Raw genomic sequence first — 19,948 nt, forward strand, 5'->3', positions numbered from 1 at the left:
GAGAGTCACTAAGTTGGAGGACCTTTCCTCAACGCAACACACTAATGGCTCATGAAAAAGCACGTCAGCAGCTCTTCTTCCTCAGGAGTTTATGAAGGTTTGGTGTGACACCGGAAACCTTGCCAAATTTCTACAGATAGGATTTGGAAAGTTTGCTGACTGGCTGCATCATAGTCTGGTATGGGGACACCAATACCCCTGAGCATAACCCCTTGCAAAATGTAGTGGACACAGACCGGGACATCACAGGCAAAACCCTCCCCACCATCAAGAATATCTACAGGGAACACTGCTGTCGGAGAGAAGCAACAATCATCAAGGATCCACACTACCCAGCACACACTTTGTTCTCGCTGCTGCCATCAGGAAAGAGGTCAGGAGCCAGCTGCTCCCCTCCACCATCAGACTCCTCAATGATAAATTCGATCAGGGACTCATTTAAGGACTCATACTTTTATACTTTATTGATTTTTTTTTCTCTGTATTGAAGTCAGTTTGTTTACATTTCTTTATTTGTTTCCATGTGCATGTTGTGCATAGTTTTTTTTTGCACTTCGCCTGCAGGAAAAAGAATCTCGGTTGTATGCAATGTCTTGTCTGTGGTCTGACAATGAATCTGAACTCTAGAAATCTAATCTAATCTAGGTCATGGTAACGATCCCAGGTTGAATGATGACCCTGGGTGGGCTGAGTAGCCTGTAACCCTGGCTTGGAGGATGACAACTTTCCACTTGATGTATGTGCAATCTAATAGGGTGTTTTATCTCCGGTGAGACGATTAGCTGTTTAACAACTCTGTTTCAGATGGTGGACATGCTGTACTTTGTCGTCATTATGCTGGTGGTCCTGATGAGTTTTGGAGTATCAAGGCAGGCGATTCTGCATCCAGATGAGGAGCCATCCTGGAGATTAGCACGGAACATTTTCTACATGCCATATTGGATGATCTACGGAGAAGTGTTTGCCGATCAGATAGACCGTAAGACTAGAATTCATAGTAAGACACTGCTTCCTGTCTTTCAGGTAGATAATTGGTTTTAAAACAACCAGCAGTTGCTCAGCTTTGCTGCCATATTTCGTCTCCAGAGGTTGCAGAGAGCTGCCCCTATTCCCTATAACCTTCATTCTTCTTCTGAAGGGACATTAACACCTAGTAATTGAACAATGAGTGCATCATATCCTAATCTACTCTTGGTTAACATTCAGATGTGGACATTGAATACAGGTAACACCAAGTTTGGGGACAGGAACCACGTGAGCCCATGACCAAAACTGATGACTGATATAATGGCCCATGAAGTGGCTGGACTGAGGTTTCATCAGCAAGGTTTCCAAAACCAATGCTGAGTCATTAAATCTAATCAGTGTTTAGTTTTGTTAAATAAATGGGTGTTGAGAGATGATTTAAAGTGGTTATCAACTCCATGAGACTGGCCCAAGGACAAGAAATCAACTTCACTGATACAAGAAAAGGAATGTAAAGATGAGAGACCTTTAGGTCTTGATACAAATCACATTCATAGTGATGTGTGCTTGCTTCATTCAGAGAATGGATCACATCCCCTTTTTCAGAAATTTTTACTTGGGAGAAGTTGATATCCCTGTTAATAGGGATCATTGCAACATTCAGCCAATTCAAGATTCCTTTATTATCATGTAATAGTACTGAACATATACTATATCCATTGGTGGGGGAGACTAGAACTAGGGGATATAGACTCAGGACTCAGGGTAGTAGATTCAGGACAGAGATGAGGAGGAACTTTTCCCAGATGGTGGTGAATCTATGGAAATCATTGCCCATGAAAGCAATGGAGGCTTCCTCAGCAAATATATTTAAGACAAATATATTTAAGAGTTGGATAGATGTTTTACATCGTAGAGGAATTAAGGGATATGGGGGGAAAGGCAGATAGGCGGAGATGAGTCTATCATCAGATCAGCCACTATCTCATGGAATGGCAGAGAAAGCTCGATGGGCCAAATGGCATACTCCTGCTCCTATTTCTTATGAAATTGCCTTCTGCCTTCTCTAAGGCAAAGAGTCACCATTAGTGTTAGGGGCCCAGAGCCCCTTACAGTAAGAGAGAAAGATAAACAAAAGAGAGTCCCTTTCAGAGTCGATGTGTGTCTATGGATTCACCCCCAGCACTCTCACAGCCTCTACAGCTGCACGGATTTCTGTTCAATCCATTGACAAACCAAACTCCAGATCCAAACGGATAGGATCAATGCCCGAGACTCTTCAGGAGCCCTTCTTGCCTCCAGAACCCTTTCAAATCCCGGCTGTGATACCTGGACCCCATGAGCCATCCTCCAGCAGCCTGCAGCCATGTAGGTCCCCCAACTGCGTCACCCACAGCCTTTGTGGGTACCTCAGCCGCTGAGCCCCTCACTGGTCCGCCGCCATGGTCACATTCCGTAAGGTCTTCTCCTGCTTTTCCTTCTCAACATGGGATGTTTTCCCCATTTCTGATGCCATTTTATCAGATTATTGCCAAAGTGCTAAAATAGTTCTGAACAAGAACTCTCCCTTTCTTGATCCTGACTCTCTCTCAGGAGACAACTTTCTACAGACATTTTCTACAAACCCACCAACTCCCACAATTACCTCACTTCTTCACATTCAGTCCCCTGAAAGGATTCTATTCCTTTCTCTCAGATCCTCTCTCCATCACCTGTGCTCCCAGGATGAGGTCTTCCAGTCCAGATCATCTGAGATGTTCTCCTTCTTAAAACAACATGTGGCTTCCCCTCTATCACCATCAACTCAACCCTTACCCACATCTCCTCCAAGTCTGACCTGGCCCCCTCCCCCCCACCAGATGCAACAAGGACAGGATTCCCTTTGCATTCACCTCCCATTCCCCTCTCCTCCGCTCTCTCTGAAAACACCTCGTCCATTCATCCCTTCCCACTAATCACTCACTTGGAACCACCCATGTGACCAAAGGAGTGCAAAACCTTCACCCACCTCCTCTTTCACCATCCTTCAAGCCCCCCACCCCCCATAGTCCTTCCAAGTGAAACCGTGCTTCACTTATGAATTTGTGGGAGTCATCTACTATATCCTGTGCTCCCATTGTAGTCTTCTGTACATTTGAGAGATGGACACAAAATGAAAGATAATTTCGCTGAGCACTTCGCTCTGTCTGCTGCAAGAGCAGGGATCACCCAGTGGTCACCTATTTCAATTGTGTGCCCACTCCCATGCTGCGATATCTGTCTATGGCCTCATACAATGCCAAACCAAGGCTACCTGCTAATTGAAGAAGCAACACCTAATATTCCATCTGCACACTCTCCAACTGGATGGCATAAATATCAACTTCTCCAGTTTCTGTTAGGTCATTCATCTGTCTCCCTCTCTTCCCCATCCCTCTGTCTCCTTTCCTGCAACTCTCCACCCCCTTCCCTCTCCATTCACAGAGCTATCTCCCCCTCACTCTGTATTCTCTTGTGCCATCCCTCCCTTATCCATTTCTGACCTCTTGTCTGTGGGCATGTGCACCTCCCCCTGACCCTCCCCCACCATTTTATTCAGGTGCCTGTCTGCATTTTGCTCATATCTTGATGAAGGGGTCAGGCCTGAAATGTTGGTTCTCTATCTTTATCTTTGATACACAAAGAGCACTTCATGACTTGCTGAATTTCTCCAGCTTTTTGTGTAAACTCCAATCACACTATCTGCAGATTTTCTTGCTTATCAAGACCATTATTGGCATTATCTGCTACTTGATAAGCCATTCCTCCACATTCTTCCCAACTGTTTGAAGCCAGAGATGCCGTTGAACACTCCACCTCTCCATCGTTGTGCAGTTGAATGAACCGGGACACACGATGGCTAGAGAGTGACCTGTAGTGGCTTCACTTTCAACATCTGCACCATAATCTCAAGTGTCCTCAAGGACCTTTTCTTCCTTTCTGTTTCTCCACTTTGTGCTCCTCATTAGTATCATCAGATGACAACCTTGCAAGTTTCCACTTACACATTAATAACAGTTATTTCACCCTCACTTATACTTTTCTGTCCTCTCCGGTCCGAGAAATATCAAACTGTGTCCCTAACTCCATCCAACTGACAGAACAGTTACTATGTTGTAGATGAAACCAAAACTGGTGATACAATGAAATGAGAATCTAGAAGTGGGCCAAGGAATGCCAGATAAAATGTAACTTCAACAAGTGCAAGGTGCTGCACTTTGGTAGGAGAAATCAGGGTGAAGGGTAGGATCCTAAAGAGTGTTGTGGAACAATATGACTGAGGGAGTGGAGTACAGGTACATGGTTCCATGACGGAGACAATGCAGGTAGATAGGTGATGAAGAAGGTGTTTGGCATGCTTGCCTTCAATCAGGGCATTGAGTACAGGAGCAGGGATATCATGTAATAAGTGAACAGGATGTTAATGAGGACACACTTGGAGTAATCTCCACAGCTTTGGACAAACAGAAAGGAAAAATATTACAGTATTAAGCTACCAAGATTATAAATGTTACCAGGACTAGCAGGTGTGATTTACAAGGTGAGGCTGAATAGGATGGGATTTTCTCCCTGGAGTGTAGAAGGCGAAACCTTATAGAGGTTTAGAAAATGATGTTTTTCCCCAGGATAGGGAATTTAAAACTTAAGAATAAGGTTGGAAATGGAGCAGATCATTCGGGATGCTGAGGACATCATAATTAAGAGTTTTTTTGTGATGTGGTTCATCAAAGATGAAGTTCCTGGATGACCAGCTGGGAAGGTAGAGAATGTGGCTTGAAAAAAGTATCCATTTTGGATACTTTTAAGGAAGGAGGTTGACCTAGCCGGAGGAAGTCGTAGCAGCTACATCTCTGGCATTTAGTCAGGCGCTGAGGCTCTGAAGGGCAGGGGGTAGGAAAGGAGAGCGATAGTGATCATCAGTTTGAGGATAGAAATTCCTGGATGGTATGTTGCCTTCCAGGTGCCCAAGTCAGGGATGTATCAGGTTGACTCCACAGCATTTTTAAAACAAGTTTTGGTCCACATTAGTTCCAATGACCTCTGTAGGGAATGGGATGACGATCTACAAAACAAGTGTCAAGAATTTGAACCCAAGTTTGAAAAGTAGGACCTCCAAAGAGGTCATCTCTGGATTATGACCAGTATTACATGCTAGTAAGAGTGGGAATAGGAGAAAGCAGAATTGGGCAGAGGTTACCTGTAAATGGGACAGGTTCCTCCTAAACCAGAAAGGGGCCAACATTCTGGTGGGGGGTAAACACTGCTGTAAAACGCACAGTAAATGATGGAGGAACTCAGTTGGTATCGCAACATCCACAGGAGGAAAAGGTATATTTACCAACATTTCAGACCTGAGCCCTTCTTTAAGGAATAAGCAAAGAACAGAAAGGCATCAGAATAAAGACTGTATCCCATCACCTCATATTTATGTTTCTCATCTTAGATTCTCTTAAATTCTCATTTTCATTTGCAGATCAAATGATGTGTTCTCCTAATCCCTATAATCTCCTCCCTCCGAGATCTCCCATCCTGACAATCTTATCATTCTAAGATCTTTTCCCCTGCACTGTAATGTTCTAACTGCTCACTCTGAGATCTCCCAAAAATTTAGCTATTTGATTCAATCACTCCATCATTGTGATATTGTTTTTTAAGCCTCTCCACCTCTTCCCCATCCCTGCTTCTCTGAGGCACTCTGTAAAATCTTTTCTTTGATCATGCTTTTAGTCACAACGGAAGGCGACAGATGACTGGAGCACTAAAATGGGAAATAATCCTGTGATGGATGGAATGGCCTCCTCTGTATTAAAGGCATTCTACCCACCCGAACATAATTTCTGATGGCTTGAGGTCAGATTTGTTTGAAAATGCTCAAGGAAAGCAGATTGAGCTGACCTCCACATTTCAATTACTATTGAAAGCCAGTTGCTGGTTTGAAACTGCTCCACTTTATATTGGATTTTGGAGTCAAATTCTGATCAGACAATTTTACTGTAGCTCACAGTAAACTACTTTGAACTTGAACTATGTGAAACTATATGGTTTTTTTTATGTGCTAAAAAGTACTGGGTTAGTTGTTTGTTATTGCATGCTGAATAACTAGACGAGTCGGCAGATGAGGTGTCGAAACAACTTTACGGTATACAATCAAACAGAGAGAGTGCCCATAGCATGCTGTCTGCTCCCCTGCTAGTACTCAATTCAACTAACATGGCCTCGCGGAGCTTGTACATATGTAGAGTGCTGTTGTGAGTATGGTGGCTGCAATGTGATTGCAGCGGATGCAGAGTAGCCAATGGAAGCAGCTGACTCCATCTTATGTTGGATTTTGGAGTCAAATTCTGATCAATTTTATAGTAGCTCATGGTAAACTACTTTGAACTTGAATGATGTGAAACCATATGGATTATTTTTTTCATGTGCTAAAAAGTGCTGGGTTATCCAACTCAGGCTTGCTTTCTAATCATGGTGACAGGAGATTGTTTACAGACCTACACAAAAGAAGGTGAATGTGTGGACTGGAGGGTGAGAAACACTGGATCTGATTCAGTATATTCTGCCTGCTTGATGATATTGAGTTATTGTTTTAAATATGTTGACAAGAGTTTTTGCTTCCACTATGTGGTGGCTTGATTTTATTGACTTGTTCCATTTCTTTTTTTTCTGCTATTCCTTCAACAAATGACATCAGTTTATGCCATGGAAATTAATCGTAAGTGTGCAGGATGGTGCTGTGTGCTGGGAGCATTTGGGAGCTGGTTTCTGTTGTGGGTACAATTTCAGGCTGATGCTTGTCAGCCTCGAGGTTGAATCGTGGCAACTGATGCATAGGTTGTAATTGCATGTTATTGTGGGGAACCTTTTGCGACAACATCATGCATCCTCCCAGAGTGGTCCATCCTTCTCATCTGTGCTTGTGTCCACCCCCCACCCCTCATTTTCTCCCTCTCCTCATACACATGTTTGCGATACCCCTGTTTGTTTACTTTTATCTCCTTATCTGAGCTCCACCTTCCATATTAATTAACCCTTTGAACTCCGGCCATTTTTAACCTTTCATAATATATATTCTGGTCTGGGTCCATGGATAAACTAGATGGTGGTTGGGTATAAAACCAGTCCAGGAAAACAGGGACGTGGAGAATATGCACTTGTTGGTAGTCCCTGAAAACAGAGATACTGAGTCCAAAGGATTAAAAACAGGGTTAACTTCAAACTGTGTATGTTCCTCAGTCAGTGATGGCGTCTGAAAGAACAGAAATCTTTGGTCCTGAAATAACATTTGATAGAGCATTGTGCTGTGGATAGGAACAATAAAGCTGTTTTTCATTAAACTGTGGGTTGTTTCCTGTAGCTCCGTGTGGTGAGAACCTGTTTGATGATGATGGGAAGCGGCTCCCTCCCTGCATCCCAGGAGCCTGGATGATTCCAGCCATCATGGCTTGCTACCTGCTGGTTGCCAACATCCTGCTTGTCAACCTTCTAATAGCTGTATTTAAGTAAGATTCTAATACTTCTAATATATTTAGAATTGGATAAGGAAAGTAGTCAAAGGTCAATAAGTGAGAAAGGAAGCAATTGGGCATGCTTGTCTTCACCAAATGTGCTATTGAACACAGTAAACCCCCCCCCCCCCCCCCACAGTATCCTGAAACTATGGGTATTGGTCGATTCAGGATAAGTGAATTTGCTGGTTTCTTGAGATTGCATGTGGCGTGATTGGCGAACTAACCACTGGTTGGCGGGGGGAGGGCAATTTTAAACTCTTTTTTTTTACTGCTTTTTTTAAAATTGTTGTTTGAATTCCAGATAACGGATTTTACTGGATTTACTGTATAGCAGGAACAGGTCACAATCTCCATGACAAATATGATGCCCAGATTAAATTGAACCTTTGCTGCCTGCTCATGATCAATATCCTTTATCCCCTGCCTCTTACTACCGTCATATCTGGTTCCATCACTACTATTGGCAGCCCATTTCAGTCATGTACATACTCTGTGTAAGCACTTGCCCTGCACATCCTCTTTAAACATCTCCCCCCACACCCCCTCACTTTAAATGCATGCCCGCTGATGAGCGACATGTTTACTCTTAGATAAAGATTCTGAACATCTACCATATCAATGTCTCTCATAATTTTATAAACTTCTATCGTCGCTCCCTCAGTCTCCGATGCTCCAGAGAAATCATGCCAAATTTATCCTACTTAACTCATTCCTTCTCATCCAGATAGCATTATTTCCAAAACCTTGATGCCCTTCCTGTCATGGAATGGCCAGAAATGCACACAATACCTCAAGTGCAGCTGACTAAAACTTTATGTGGCTGCAACATAACCTCCTTCTATTGATATTCAATGCCTTGCCCAAGGAAGACAAGCATGCTATATGCCTTATTTATAAACCTATCTATTTGCATGGCTTCTTTCAAGGAGTGATGGATTTGAACTCCCACGTCCCTCTGCACATCAATGCTTTTAGGAATTAACTGTATACTTTTCCTCTACATTTGACTTCCTAAAGTGGAACACCTTGTCCATATGACCATCCATCTGCCATTTCTCTGTAACTGGTGGGAGAGTTTAGGACAAGAGGACACAACTTCACTGAGGAATTTCTTATGCAAGAGGGTGGTAAAGTCTGTGGAATTTGTTGCCATGGACAGTTGTGGAGGCCAGGACATTCATTTAAGGCAAAATTGATAGGTTTTTGATTAGCCAGGGCATCAAAGATTATGGCCAGGCAGTTGGGTTGAGTGGGAAAATGGATCAACTTATGTTTAAATGGCAGGACCGACTCGATGGGCTGAATAGCCTATTTTTGCTCCTTTATCTTATGGTCTATATCCTGTTGAATTCCTTGATAGTCCTCTGCACTTCACAACTCCTCAAATCTTTGTGTCTGTCATCTGCAAATTTACAAACCCATCTACCTACTTTTTCATCCAGTAAATCACAAAATTCTGTAGACACCATGGATGAAATAAAAACACAAAATGCTGGAGAAGCTCAGCAAATCAAATAAGTGTCCTTTATGTAACAAAGGCAAAGTTGTATAGCTGATGTTTCGGGTGACATAAGGGACACTGTGACCTGCTGAGCTTCTCCAGCATTTTGTGTTTTTACTTTTTCATCCAAGTCATTTATGGATATCACTACATGGATTCTTGCAGAACACCACTGGAACAAGCCTCGAGTCAGAATAACAGCTTTCCACACTACCCTCTGCCTCCTCTGGACCAGCCTATTCTAAGTTCAAACTATCAAATCATCATGGATCCCATGCATTTGTACCATCTGAAACAGCCGACCATGAGGAACCTTGTCAAATGCCTGACTGGACCCCATATATTGCCCTAACCTAACCAACAACTTTTGTCAAGTCTTCTATAAAACTCAGATATGTAAGATGTGTCCTGCCCCGCACAAAGCCAAACAATTTGTCCTGAATCCAACAATGCCTTTCCAAATGTGCATAAATTTTAGCTCTAATTTCCTGGATTATCCCATTTCCATGAACAAAAGACGTTGTGAGCTACTCTCTGATCCCCTGGGACCTAGACTGTGGCAAATGAGAATACAAAGATCTTCATCAAGCCGCACCAATTTCCTTTCTTGCCTCTTTCAACAATCTGGAATCCAATATATCCCATCAGTTCCTGGGACTTATCCACCTCAATGAGTTCAAGTGTTGCTATATTGTATTGTATGGGAAGGATTCGTTTTTGGGTACAGCATCCAAGCAAGTCCAGACACAGTGCAGTGCAACAATACATATGGTTTATTAAAACAGTACACAGAAAAACGGGCTCTGGGGCAGTCCCAGAGCAAACACAATTAATCTGCTCCAACACCTCCACACAGGTTAAGCTAAACAAGTTTAATACATGCAGCTTCTCACACACACACACACACACACACACACACACACACACACACACACACACACACACACACACACACACACACACACACACACACACACACACACACACAGACATACAGGTTAAGGTTATTGGCTTGCACCCAACCTTTGAATCCCTACCGAAGGAAGGGGTTAAGCGACAAAGGAGTGTGCACAAACCTTCACCTAGCTCGGGAGTAACAACCCGTGGGCATGAGGTGCCCTAACTGGCTACCTATGGGGAAGAAACACAGCCTCTCAACCCAAGTAAACTGAGAAATGTGGCTACAATGCCAGGATCTACTGGATTGTCAGTGATACCCTGGTCGGCCAAAGGGTTGCTAGCCCCTTCCTTACCTGTTGTGGTGCGCTATTGAAATATTGAACAGAAGCAAACTCACCAAACATAAAATCTGTTCTACAGTCTTTATTCTACATAAACTTCCATAGAGCTGACTGTGAGAATGCTCTTGCAAGCTCTGAGATGGCTTCGAAGGGCTAGATCTAGCTCTATCCCGGAGGGTGATTGCCTTGTCCTCCAGTGCTCTTCTGGAGGTACACAGGTTGCCCCCTGCAGTAGGCTAGTGGTGTATCACCACACCTGCATTCACCTTCGGACAGCATTCACTGTGGCAACAACAACCTGGAACAAGTGCAGGACCCGACCATGTGACAAAGAGAATGTGCTCAGGTTGAAATATCTCACTGCTGAGCAGGGTCTGTGATGTACGGGGCCTTCAACTGGTGGGCAGGTGCAAACCTGATTGGCAGGCTGGAGCGGTGCTTAAGGGATGATGAACAGTTCTGTGTGGCTTCCGATATCACAGGTAAAGTTACCTTGCCGACATAACAGATATCATGACATTTGTCTTATCAAACCTGGAACATGGTGTGCAGTTCTGGTGACCTAGGAGGTACAATTAAAGTGGATAAGGTGCAGAAAAGTTTCAATGGAATGTTGCAGGAACTAGAGAATTTGACTGTTGATGTACAAAGGGATTTTGGAGTTCAAGGAAAAGGCTGACTGTCCAACTTTCTTAATGAAGGTACTCACACTCAATCAACACAGTATCTGGTACAACAGTCTATCAATGGTCCTATTACATGGAGGGCAGTTTTAAAAATACATGAACTTTCCTGTACATTGCCGTACCCCCACCAGCGCACCTCTATAACAATATAGTGCATGTGGCATGAGGGTATTATGCATCAAGGTTTTATTGACACAAAAAATATATATCAATATGTAATATACATGATATACTTTAACTTCTGGCTGCCTTCACCCAGCGCTTTAACTTAAGGTGCTAACTTTTACGTAATCAAATACAAGTCAAATACCAGCAACTTTTCTCCAGTTATTCTTCAGTGCTCTGGTAATCTTGCTCACTTCTCTGCACTATTTATTATTTCATACTTTCTTATCCAACATTCATCGAACTCTTTTGGCACAACATCAAAGGCCAGAGGCAGAGTTCGGCACAACATCAAGCGTCAAAGGGCCTGTATTGTGCTGTAGTGTTCTATGTTTCCCATTCCTTCTTACCATCCTCTCCCTGCACATCCCTCTCCATCTTCCCTAAGATTTCTCAGTGTAGTTGCCCAGACTAAGATCTGTGTCTCTTCCTGCAGTAACACTTTCCTGGAGGTGATTTCCATTTCCAACCAGGTGTGGAAGTTCCAGCGCTACCAACTGATCTTAACATTCCACGAGAGGCCAGTTTTCCCTCCGCCGCTTGTCATCTTCAGTTACGTGGCCATGATCATACGGCGCTGCTGCCGCAGGAAGAACGGGAAGGTGGACGAGCGAGATAGGGGGCTAAGTGTGTGCATTTCTCAACTAACTTTTATTGTGCCTTTCAACTTGTGATATTGTGTGGACCTGTCCATTCCTACCATGACTCCTACTGTCCCCATTCCCCTTCCACTCTAAACCCCATCCTCATCAATTTTCTATTGTGAGAGCATAACAAATAGAAGCAGAGCAATGTCATTCAGCCCCTTTGGTTCACATTCAATAGATTGTGGCTGATATTTTACTGAAGTTTCACTTTCATACACACCATCTCTTGATAACCAAAATACAGGTTATACCTCTGTAATCTGGCGCTCTGTGCTCCGGCAACTCCCGTGGTCTGGCACGTTTTGAATCTGCTGCCTTTAATTTGTGGATCTGTCACCAGGGTATCGGTATTGTCCCAAAATCTGTTTTCACTGCAGCCGAGTGTTTTGGTGATACAGTCCTGTTCATTTCTTATATTCAGCTGTATTTTAGCCCTTTAGGATGTTACCCAAGAGACCAAGAGGTGCAGAAGATAGTGCAAGTGGTAATAAATGTTCCCTTAGGAGTCAATTTCTGTTTTCTGGCATTTTCTGTGATCCAGCAATGGCCAGGTCCCATCATCAATGGATTAAAGAGTTACAACCTGTACCAATAAACTCCCCAGTATCTGGCACCTCTGGAAATTGGTCGGTGCCAGATACGTGAATTTTCTGATTGCATTTTGAACTGACCAGTCGGGGACACCAATTTTAAACTTATTGTTGGTTTCTATCAGTAGTCCCAATAACGACACAGACAAAGACTGAGGGGAACGATAGGCTTTATTGTACTAGAGACTTCTGGCCCAGTCCAAGGCTAGGAATGAGCAGGAAGGAGAGGGGACTCATGGGCAGGACTAAGGGAGGAGCCAAGGTAGGAGGACACCCGAAGGGCGGGCAAGCTAGTCCATATAATGATATCACTACATTCACCCACTCTTTTTAAAAAATGGAACCCACCGGAAAACAGACAACAAAACCGAGAGTGATAACAGCAACAGCTATAACAATACAGTAAGCACAATATTCACAGTATTAACACTTATTACAAGGGGCCGGAGAAGCAGATGCCCCCACCAGCTAGAGGTTGAGCTGCACGGGCGGCCTCCTCTGTCTTCCAGAACGCTGTGGAACTGGTGCTCCTCCAGAGAGGGGACTGACGGGGGAGTGTCCACTGTAGAGACTGTCTGAACTCCCGGAGTGCTGGGGGGTCCTCTGCTGCTGCATGGGGGGTAAATGGCTGGAAGTCTGGCTGCAAGGCAGGCAGCTCAGGCTCTAGAGTCGTGCCCTGATGCAGCACAATTGGGTCCACGGCGTGGTCAGTAGCCGGCAAGGCAGTCTCAGGGTCTCCAGCCCTTGCCAAGTCTTGTATTGGCACAGAGTCCTCATGGCCATCTGGGTACCTCACAAATGCTTATTGAGGGTTTGCATGTATGAGGTGCACCACTTCAACCAGTGGGTCCGTCTTATGGCCCCTGATGTGCTTCCAAAGCAGAACCGGCCCTGGGGTTGTCAGCCAGGGAGGGATAGAAGAACCATTCGCTGATCTCCTAGGAAAAGCAAAGAGGCATTCTTGTGGGGTGGCATTAGTAGCGATGCCCAGTAACGACCGGGTGGTGTGGAGAGCTTTGGGCAGTACGTCCTGCCAGCAGGACACTGGCAAATATTTGGACCTAAGGGCTAGGAGCATCACCTTCCAGTGGTGGCTATGCCTCTGGCCAAAAAGTACTGTCGCAGCTCCTCACTCATGAATGAGGTCCCCCAGTCACTATGAATGTAGTCGGGGTACCCAAACAGAATGAAGATACTGCTCAGGCCCCTGCCCCCAGCCCCCGCATACCCTTGCCGACCCGTGACCGTAGCTGAGGTCATATCCGGGCAGGGAATTGCAAAGGGGAACCTGGAGAATTCATCCACCACCATCAGGAAGTAGCAGTGGATGAACTGCTTCAACAACTTCCTCGACCTGCTTCTGAGGCAGTCGACTCTGACGAGAAGTTAAAGATCCTTCAGGCCCGAGTCGGCTAGAGGGCCTTCCTGACCAACTCTAAGCTTTGCATTCTGTCTTCAGCTTTTTTCATTTTTCTTTTGATTGAACCAAATTCTAATGATGGCCATTCTTTTAATTACAAAGTCTTTATCTCAACTTTGTCCTTCTATTTTACCACTTTCTTTCCTTTGAAATTCTTGGTCTTCTTCCTCCTCTTCTGTGTCTGTATCGATGTCTGTGTCACCTTCTTCTCTTCTCTGTATCTATTTATCTTCATTCTTCTCTGATGAGCTGCTTCTGTATCCTTGCTGGGCCTCCAGCTGGTGTGTCTCCTGCTGTTGGGCCTCCTGCTGCAGGTTGACAACGTGGTGATATGTAATTACACCACTAGGTCACCAGGTCATCCCTGTGACCTTGTACATAAAGCAGTCCAGAGCTACAGTCTAGCCTTCCAGGTTTGTCTTGCAGAGAGACAAGACCTCTTATGTCCATATTAGTTTATTAAAGCTGTCTTAAACTCACACTGGTGTTGTGGGTATTGTCAGTACAGACCTGTTGTTGGGCCCCCTGCTGCCAGCCGACCTGCTGCTGGGCCTCCTGCCACAGGTCGTCCCTCTGTTGCCACTCATCCTCTTCTAGCCCTTCAGTCTCTTTCTCACCACTCTTTCTTTCTTCTTTCTTGCTTACTTCCCCCAGCCGAATGCCCCGATACTAGGCGTCTCTCAGCTGGCCGCTGGCCGCTCCTCAGCTGAGTCCTCCTCCTGCAGGCATTAACCTTTTTATTGACTTGCGCACTGTGCACGCACAACTCTTTGCGCAGGCTCAGTTGCACACCTCTTCTTGGCTCTGAGAGCCATTTTTGAAGTCTGCCGGTCGGGAGGACACCGCTACTCTGGGGACTCACTGACACCAGAGATTGGCCTCTCCTCTCCACGGTGGCTCTCTGCTCCGACGTGTAGGTAAGGCCTTCTTCTTTCTTCTCCAGTGATTTTCCTTCCTCCCTTTTCTCTGTTAATCTTACTTTTTCTCTTTTGGGTTCCATCTTCTGTCTCTTCTCTGTAACTTTATCTTTCTCTTCCTGTATTTTAGGTTTGTTGAGCACTGTTTTTTTCACACTTTTTTTTCTCTGGAGAGGGCTGGTTCCACCCGACCAGCCACTACTCCATCACGTGACTCCCCATGGCGAGTATATGCTTAAGGTTCAAAGACACAACATGACTGTATTTAATAAGAAAGCCTACGAACTTTACTTTGGTTGTAAAATTGGCGACCAAGACAAACCCTGGGCTCTTCACATTTGTTGTGCAACGTGCAGTCAACCTGAGAGCTGGGCTTATAGGTAAACCTGCTAAATTCAAAGAAAAGTTAATTTAATGTTTCTCCAACTTCCTCTGTGATGCAGCAAATATGAAATTATGTTTGCGTTCAGCTTGAAGTTGTCTATCATAATTCCCAATTTTTTTTCAGGAAGCAAGCCTTTTGAAAAAAATTGTTGCCTAGTGAGATATTTCATATTTTGAAACATTAACTGTCTTTAATAATTTCCTGCACTGTAATTGGCCGTGTATTTCTGAACTATTATTCATCCTTGTGACAGAACTTATCCTGGGTGAGGACGAATTACGGAAAGTGCATGAGTTTGAAGAACAATGTGTAGAACAGTACTTCACTCAGAAGGAAGGCCAAGAGCAGTCATCGAATGATGAGCGGATTCGAATCACAGCTGAGAGGTGACGAGAATCACTGAGGTCTGCTTACACTGTATCACGACAAGACTGATGTTCTGCTCCTACTGCAGTGCCCAGATTCCTGTCTTGGCACTAAAAGGATAGCCCTTGGATTTTCTCTGCTGTGATCACAGGATCTGGAAAAGTCAGCCCCAAAAATCCTGTTCCACTTGAACAGAGGTGTCCGCAAAGTTGTCCACCAGTAGCTCGTATTTGGTTTCCCTACTGTGGAGACCACATCATCAATGGAAAATGTAATATCTTAAATGGAAGGAATACAAATAAATACTTCCTCTGGAGCATCTACTTAGAAGGAGGATCGGAAAGAGCCAAAGAGAAAGTGTTACATTTCCTCCAGTTGCACAAGATGGTCCTCTTAGATGTAGGAGGGGTACTGGTGGAGATGAAGTGAAACAAGGTACCCTAGAGGGAATGGTGAAGGAAGAGCAGAGGAGTTCAAGGGTCTGGTGGCATCATATTTGAGGTGTCAAGGATGATCCATTGAACTTGGAGGCTGTCTGGGTGGGAGGAGGACTAAGAAAGGAACTGAACCTGCTGAGTGTCCTGTTAATTCTGATGAAGGGGAAACTGTGGTTGAGGAAGTGACAAAGGTGGCATTAATGTGAAGAAATACAGTCAGGGTGTGCGGGATAAACAGATGACAACAACTGAATAGAATATTCCACATCCACAAAGAGATAAACCTTTAATCAAATTTTAAAATGCAATTGGGCTGGAGAGGGTGCAGAGTCAATTGACCAGGATATTGCCCAAATTGAAGTACTTCATTGATAAGGAAGGGCTCAATTGACTATGTTTGCTTTCCCTGGTGCAGAGAAGGCTCGAGGTTAAAAAAATTGAGGGGGTTAGATAGAGTCAATAATAAAAATCATTTTCCAATGGTGGGTGTGTTTGAGACAAAAGGCAAAATATAAGATGTGTTAGAGGAGACTTGAGGAGGATTTTTTCTCACACAGTGTGTAAATGGAGTTTGCTGTGTTCTGCCTGAGGAGATGGGAGAAGCAGGAACTGTCAAAACATTAAAGAAGTATCCAGATAAATACCTGAATAACATAGGTGTTGATGACAAACCTGACACATGTAAATAGGATTAGTGCAGGTATGCCCACTGGGTTACATGGTTGTAGGTCTTGCCGAGCTGCAGGAATCCAGAGAAAAAAATGCTCTGAAAAATCTTAATTTTTAGAATGATGGAACTTAGAACAACAGAGCATTACAACACAGAAAAAAAACTGAAGAAGGAAATCAGGAGAACTAAAATAAGACATGAAGTTGTTTTCGCAGATAATGTGAAGGCCGTTGGTCTTTCAAGTCTGTGCTCATCTATTAATCTGTCTTATCGCACTGACTTGCACCTAGTCCATAGCCTTCCATACCCCTCCCATCCATATACCTCTCCAAATTTTTCTTAAATGTTAAAATTTACCCCACATTTATCACTTCAGCTGGCAGCTCATTTCACACTCCTGCTGCTCTGTGTGGAGAATTTCCCCCTCATGTTCCCCCTAAACTTTTCCCCTTTCACCATTAACCAATGTCCTCTCATCTTCCCTCAGTGGAAAAAGTTATCTTGCATTTACTCTGTCTGTACTCCTCATAATCTTGTATACTCTATCAAATCTCCCCTCATTCTTCTATGCTCCAGGGAATAAAGTCCTAACCTGTTTAACCTTTCCCCGTAACTCAGTTCCTGAAGCTCCAGCAAAATCCAAGTAAATCTCTGCACTCTTTCAATTTTATTGATCTCTTTCTTGTAGTTTGGTGACCAAAACTGCACACAATGCTCCAAATTTGGGCACACCAATATCTTATTCAACTTTAGCACAACTCTTGTACTTTACACTTTGATTTATGAAGGCCATTGTGCCAAAAACTCTTTTTTCAACACTATCCGTGACACTATTTTCAGGGAATTATGCAACTGTATTCCCAGATCCCTCTTTTGTAACACACTCTTTAATGCCCTACAGATTAGTGTGCATGTCCTATCTTATGATACACTCAATAACACCAAAAGGCTGCAGTTGCTGAACCATAAGACTTGGACCATGCTCCTGTTCCGGCACGATCCCAGAATGTTCTGAGGGAGGGGCTTGGCTTAACTGCCTTTATTATGGGATTCCAGAGGGTGGAGTCACCGAGGAAAGGCAGGCCAGCCATATATATGAACCAAACATAAACAATGGCCAGTAACCAAGTAACAGTATAAGTAGCGTATCACCACACCTCGGAATATCCTTCCAAAATTCATCACACTTGTCTGCACTAAATTTCATCTGCCATTTTGCTGCCCATTTTTCTAGTTGGTCCAGAGCCCTCTGCAAGCTTTCAAAGTCTTCCTCGCTGTCTACTACACCTCCAATTGATGTGTCATCTGCAAACTTGCTGATACAATTTACCACATTATCCGTTGGATCATTGATACACAGATAACAATCAAGAATGGACCCAACACCAATCCTTGAAGCACAAGCATTCAGTTAGAGAGACTATCATCCACTACCACTCTGCCTTTTCCCGAATATCCAATGTCGAATCCAGTTCACTACCTCTCCATGAATACCAAGCGACTGAACCTTCATGAATAACCTCCAAAATCCATCTTAAAGTCCATGGAGACAACAACCACAGCCTTTCCTTCAACAACTTTCCAAATAACCTCTTCAAAAAACTATAAGATTGGTTAAACATGACCTACCATGCACAAAGCCATATTGACTATTCCTAATCAGTCCTTAGCTCTCTACTCTCTTAGAACACCCTTCAATCTGACCTTCTACTGATGTCAGGCTTACTGGCCTATAATTTCCTGGATTATTTTTGGAGTGTAGCGTGAGCTATCGCTAAGAAATGCACAGCCATGTTGGATGTCATTAATGACTGTTTAATTCAAATCTAGCGCGTGCCCCTTTAAGGGCAGCGTGAGCTCAGTTATCGTGTGCGTGATGACATCATAACTGCTGCCCCAGGTGTGCACTGGGCTAGAAACATGATGGAGGGGAAACCCCCACCACGTGACGTTACAAGCGGGGCCAATTCACCACGAGAGAGAGAGTGGTCGGCCACAGGAGCTTTTTTTTTAAACAATGGAACCACAGATGTAACCCTCAATCCTCTGGCAGCTCACTCATGGCTAAGGACATTTTAAATATATCTGTCAGGATCTCTACAATTTCTGCTCTAGCCTCCCTCAAGGTCCAAGGGAATATCTTGTCAGCCTGGGGATTTATTCTTCTTTATTCACCTCCTTTTCTTTAATCTGTATAAGATCCATCACCTCACTGCTTGTTTGCCCCACTTCCCTAGACTCTGTGTCAGTTTCCTGAGTAAATACAGATGAAAATAAACTATTTTAAGATCACCCCCATCTCTTCAGGCTCCATACATAACCAACCACTGGTCTTCGAGGACCAATTTTGTCCCTTACTACCTTTTTGCTCTTAATATACCTGTAGAAGCCCTTAGTATTTTCCTTCTCATTGCCTGCGAAAGCAACCTTGTCTTCTTTTAGCCCTCCTGATCTGCCTCTTGTTTTTTCCGGCATTTTTCTACTCCACAAGTACTTCATTTGCTCCTTGTTGCCTGTCCCTGCTATGCACTTCTCTCTTCTTAATCAGATCCCCAATACCCCTTGAAAACTAATGTTCCCTATGCCTGTCAACTTTGCCTGACAGGGATATACAAACTCTGTACTCTGAAAATTTCATCTTTGAAGGCCTCCTACTTATCGACTGCATCCTTGCCATAAAACAACCTGTTCTAATTCATGCTTTCTTGAACCTTTCTCATTTCCTCAAAATTGGCCTTTCTCCAGTTTAGAATCGCAACTTGAAACTAATGGCATTATGATCACTGAACCCAAAGTTTTACCTGACACATACTTCTGTCACCTGTCCTGTCTCATTCCCTAAAAAAATAGATCAGGTATTGCACTCTCTCAAGTTGATACCTTGATATATTGATTGAGAAAACTTCCCTGAACACGTTTGACAAATTCCAAGCCATCCAGTCCTTTTACAGTCATAACAGTGTAAGAAATAGGAGCTGGAGTTGGCAATCCAGCCCATTCAATGTGATCATGGCTGACCTGATGATAGGTTCATCTCTTTCTACCTGCCTCTTCCCCATATCCATTAATTTCCTTACTATATATAAATCTATCCAATTTCTTAAATATATTTACTGAGGTTGCCTCCACTGCTTCAATGGGCAGGAAATTCCATAGATTCACCAGCCTCTGCGAAAAACAGTTCCTCCTCATATCCGTCAAATCTAAATCTTGAGGCTATGTCCCCTGGTTCTAGTCTCCACCACCAAAAGAAACAACTTACCTACCTTTATCTTATCTATGCCTTTCATAATTTTAAACATTTCTATAAGATTCCCTCTCATTCTTCTAAACTCCAGCAAGTACAGTCCCAGGCGACTCAATCTCTCCTCATCCATGGAATCAACCTTGTTGTTGTAAAATAACAATATGTGAAAAGTTAAAATCACAT

General features: G+C 43.8%; 1 protein-coding gene across 2 annotated transcripts in view; it reads left to right on the top strand.

Moving 5' to 3' along the window:
- Window positions 1-19,948, top strand: part of LOC138745370 (transient receptor potential cation channel subfamily M member 1-like) — a 107,350-nt gene that overhangs the window by 71,521 nt on the left and 15,881 nt on the right. Inside the window, exons 17-20 of one of the 2 annotated variants that reach the window (XR_011346222.1) lie at window positions 805-997; window positions 7,340-7,484; window positions 11,523-11,713; window positions 15,299-15,431. Coding sequence is in view for 1 of the 2 variants with exons in the window: in XM_069902343.1 (XP_069758444.1) it covers window positions 805-979; window positions 7,340-7,484; window positions 11,523-11,713; window positions 15,299-15,431 (644 nt within the window). In the remaining variant the exon portion in view is untranslated. The remainder of the gene's footprint in view (window positions 1-804; window positions 998-7,339; window positions 7,485-11,522; window positions 11,714-15,298; window positions 15,432-19,948) is intronic. The other variant, XM_069902343.1, reaches the window with a different exon arrangement.

This window comes from Narcine bancroftii, chromosome 11 (assembly GCF_036971445.1).
Source record: "Narcine bancroftii isolate sNarBan1 chromosome 11, sNarBan1.hap1, whole genome shotgun sequence".
Taxonomy (NCBI): domain Eukaryota; kingdom Metazoa; phylum Chordata; class Chondrichthyes; order Torpediniformes; family Narcinidae; genus Narcine; species Narcine bancroftii.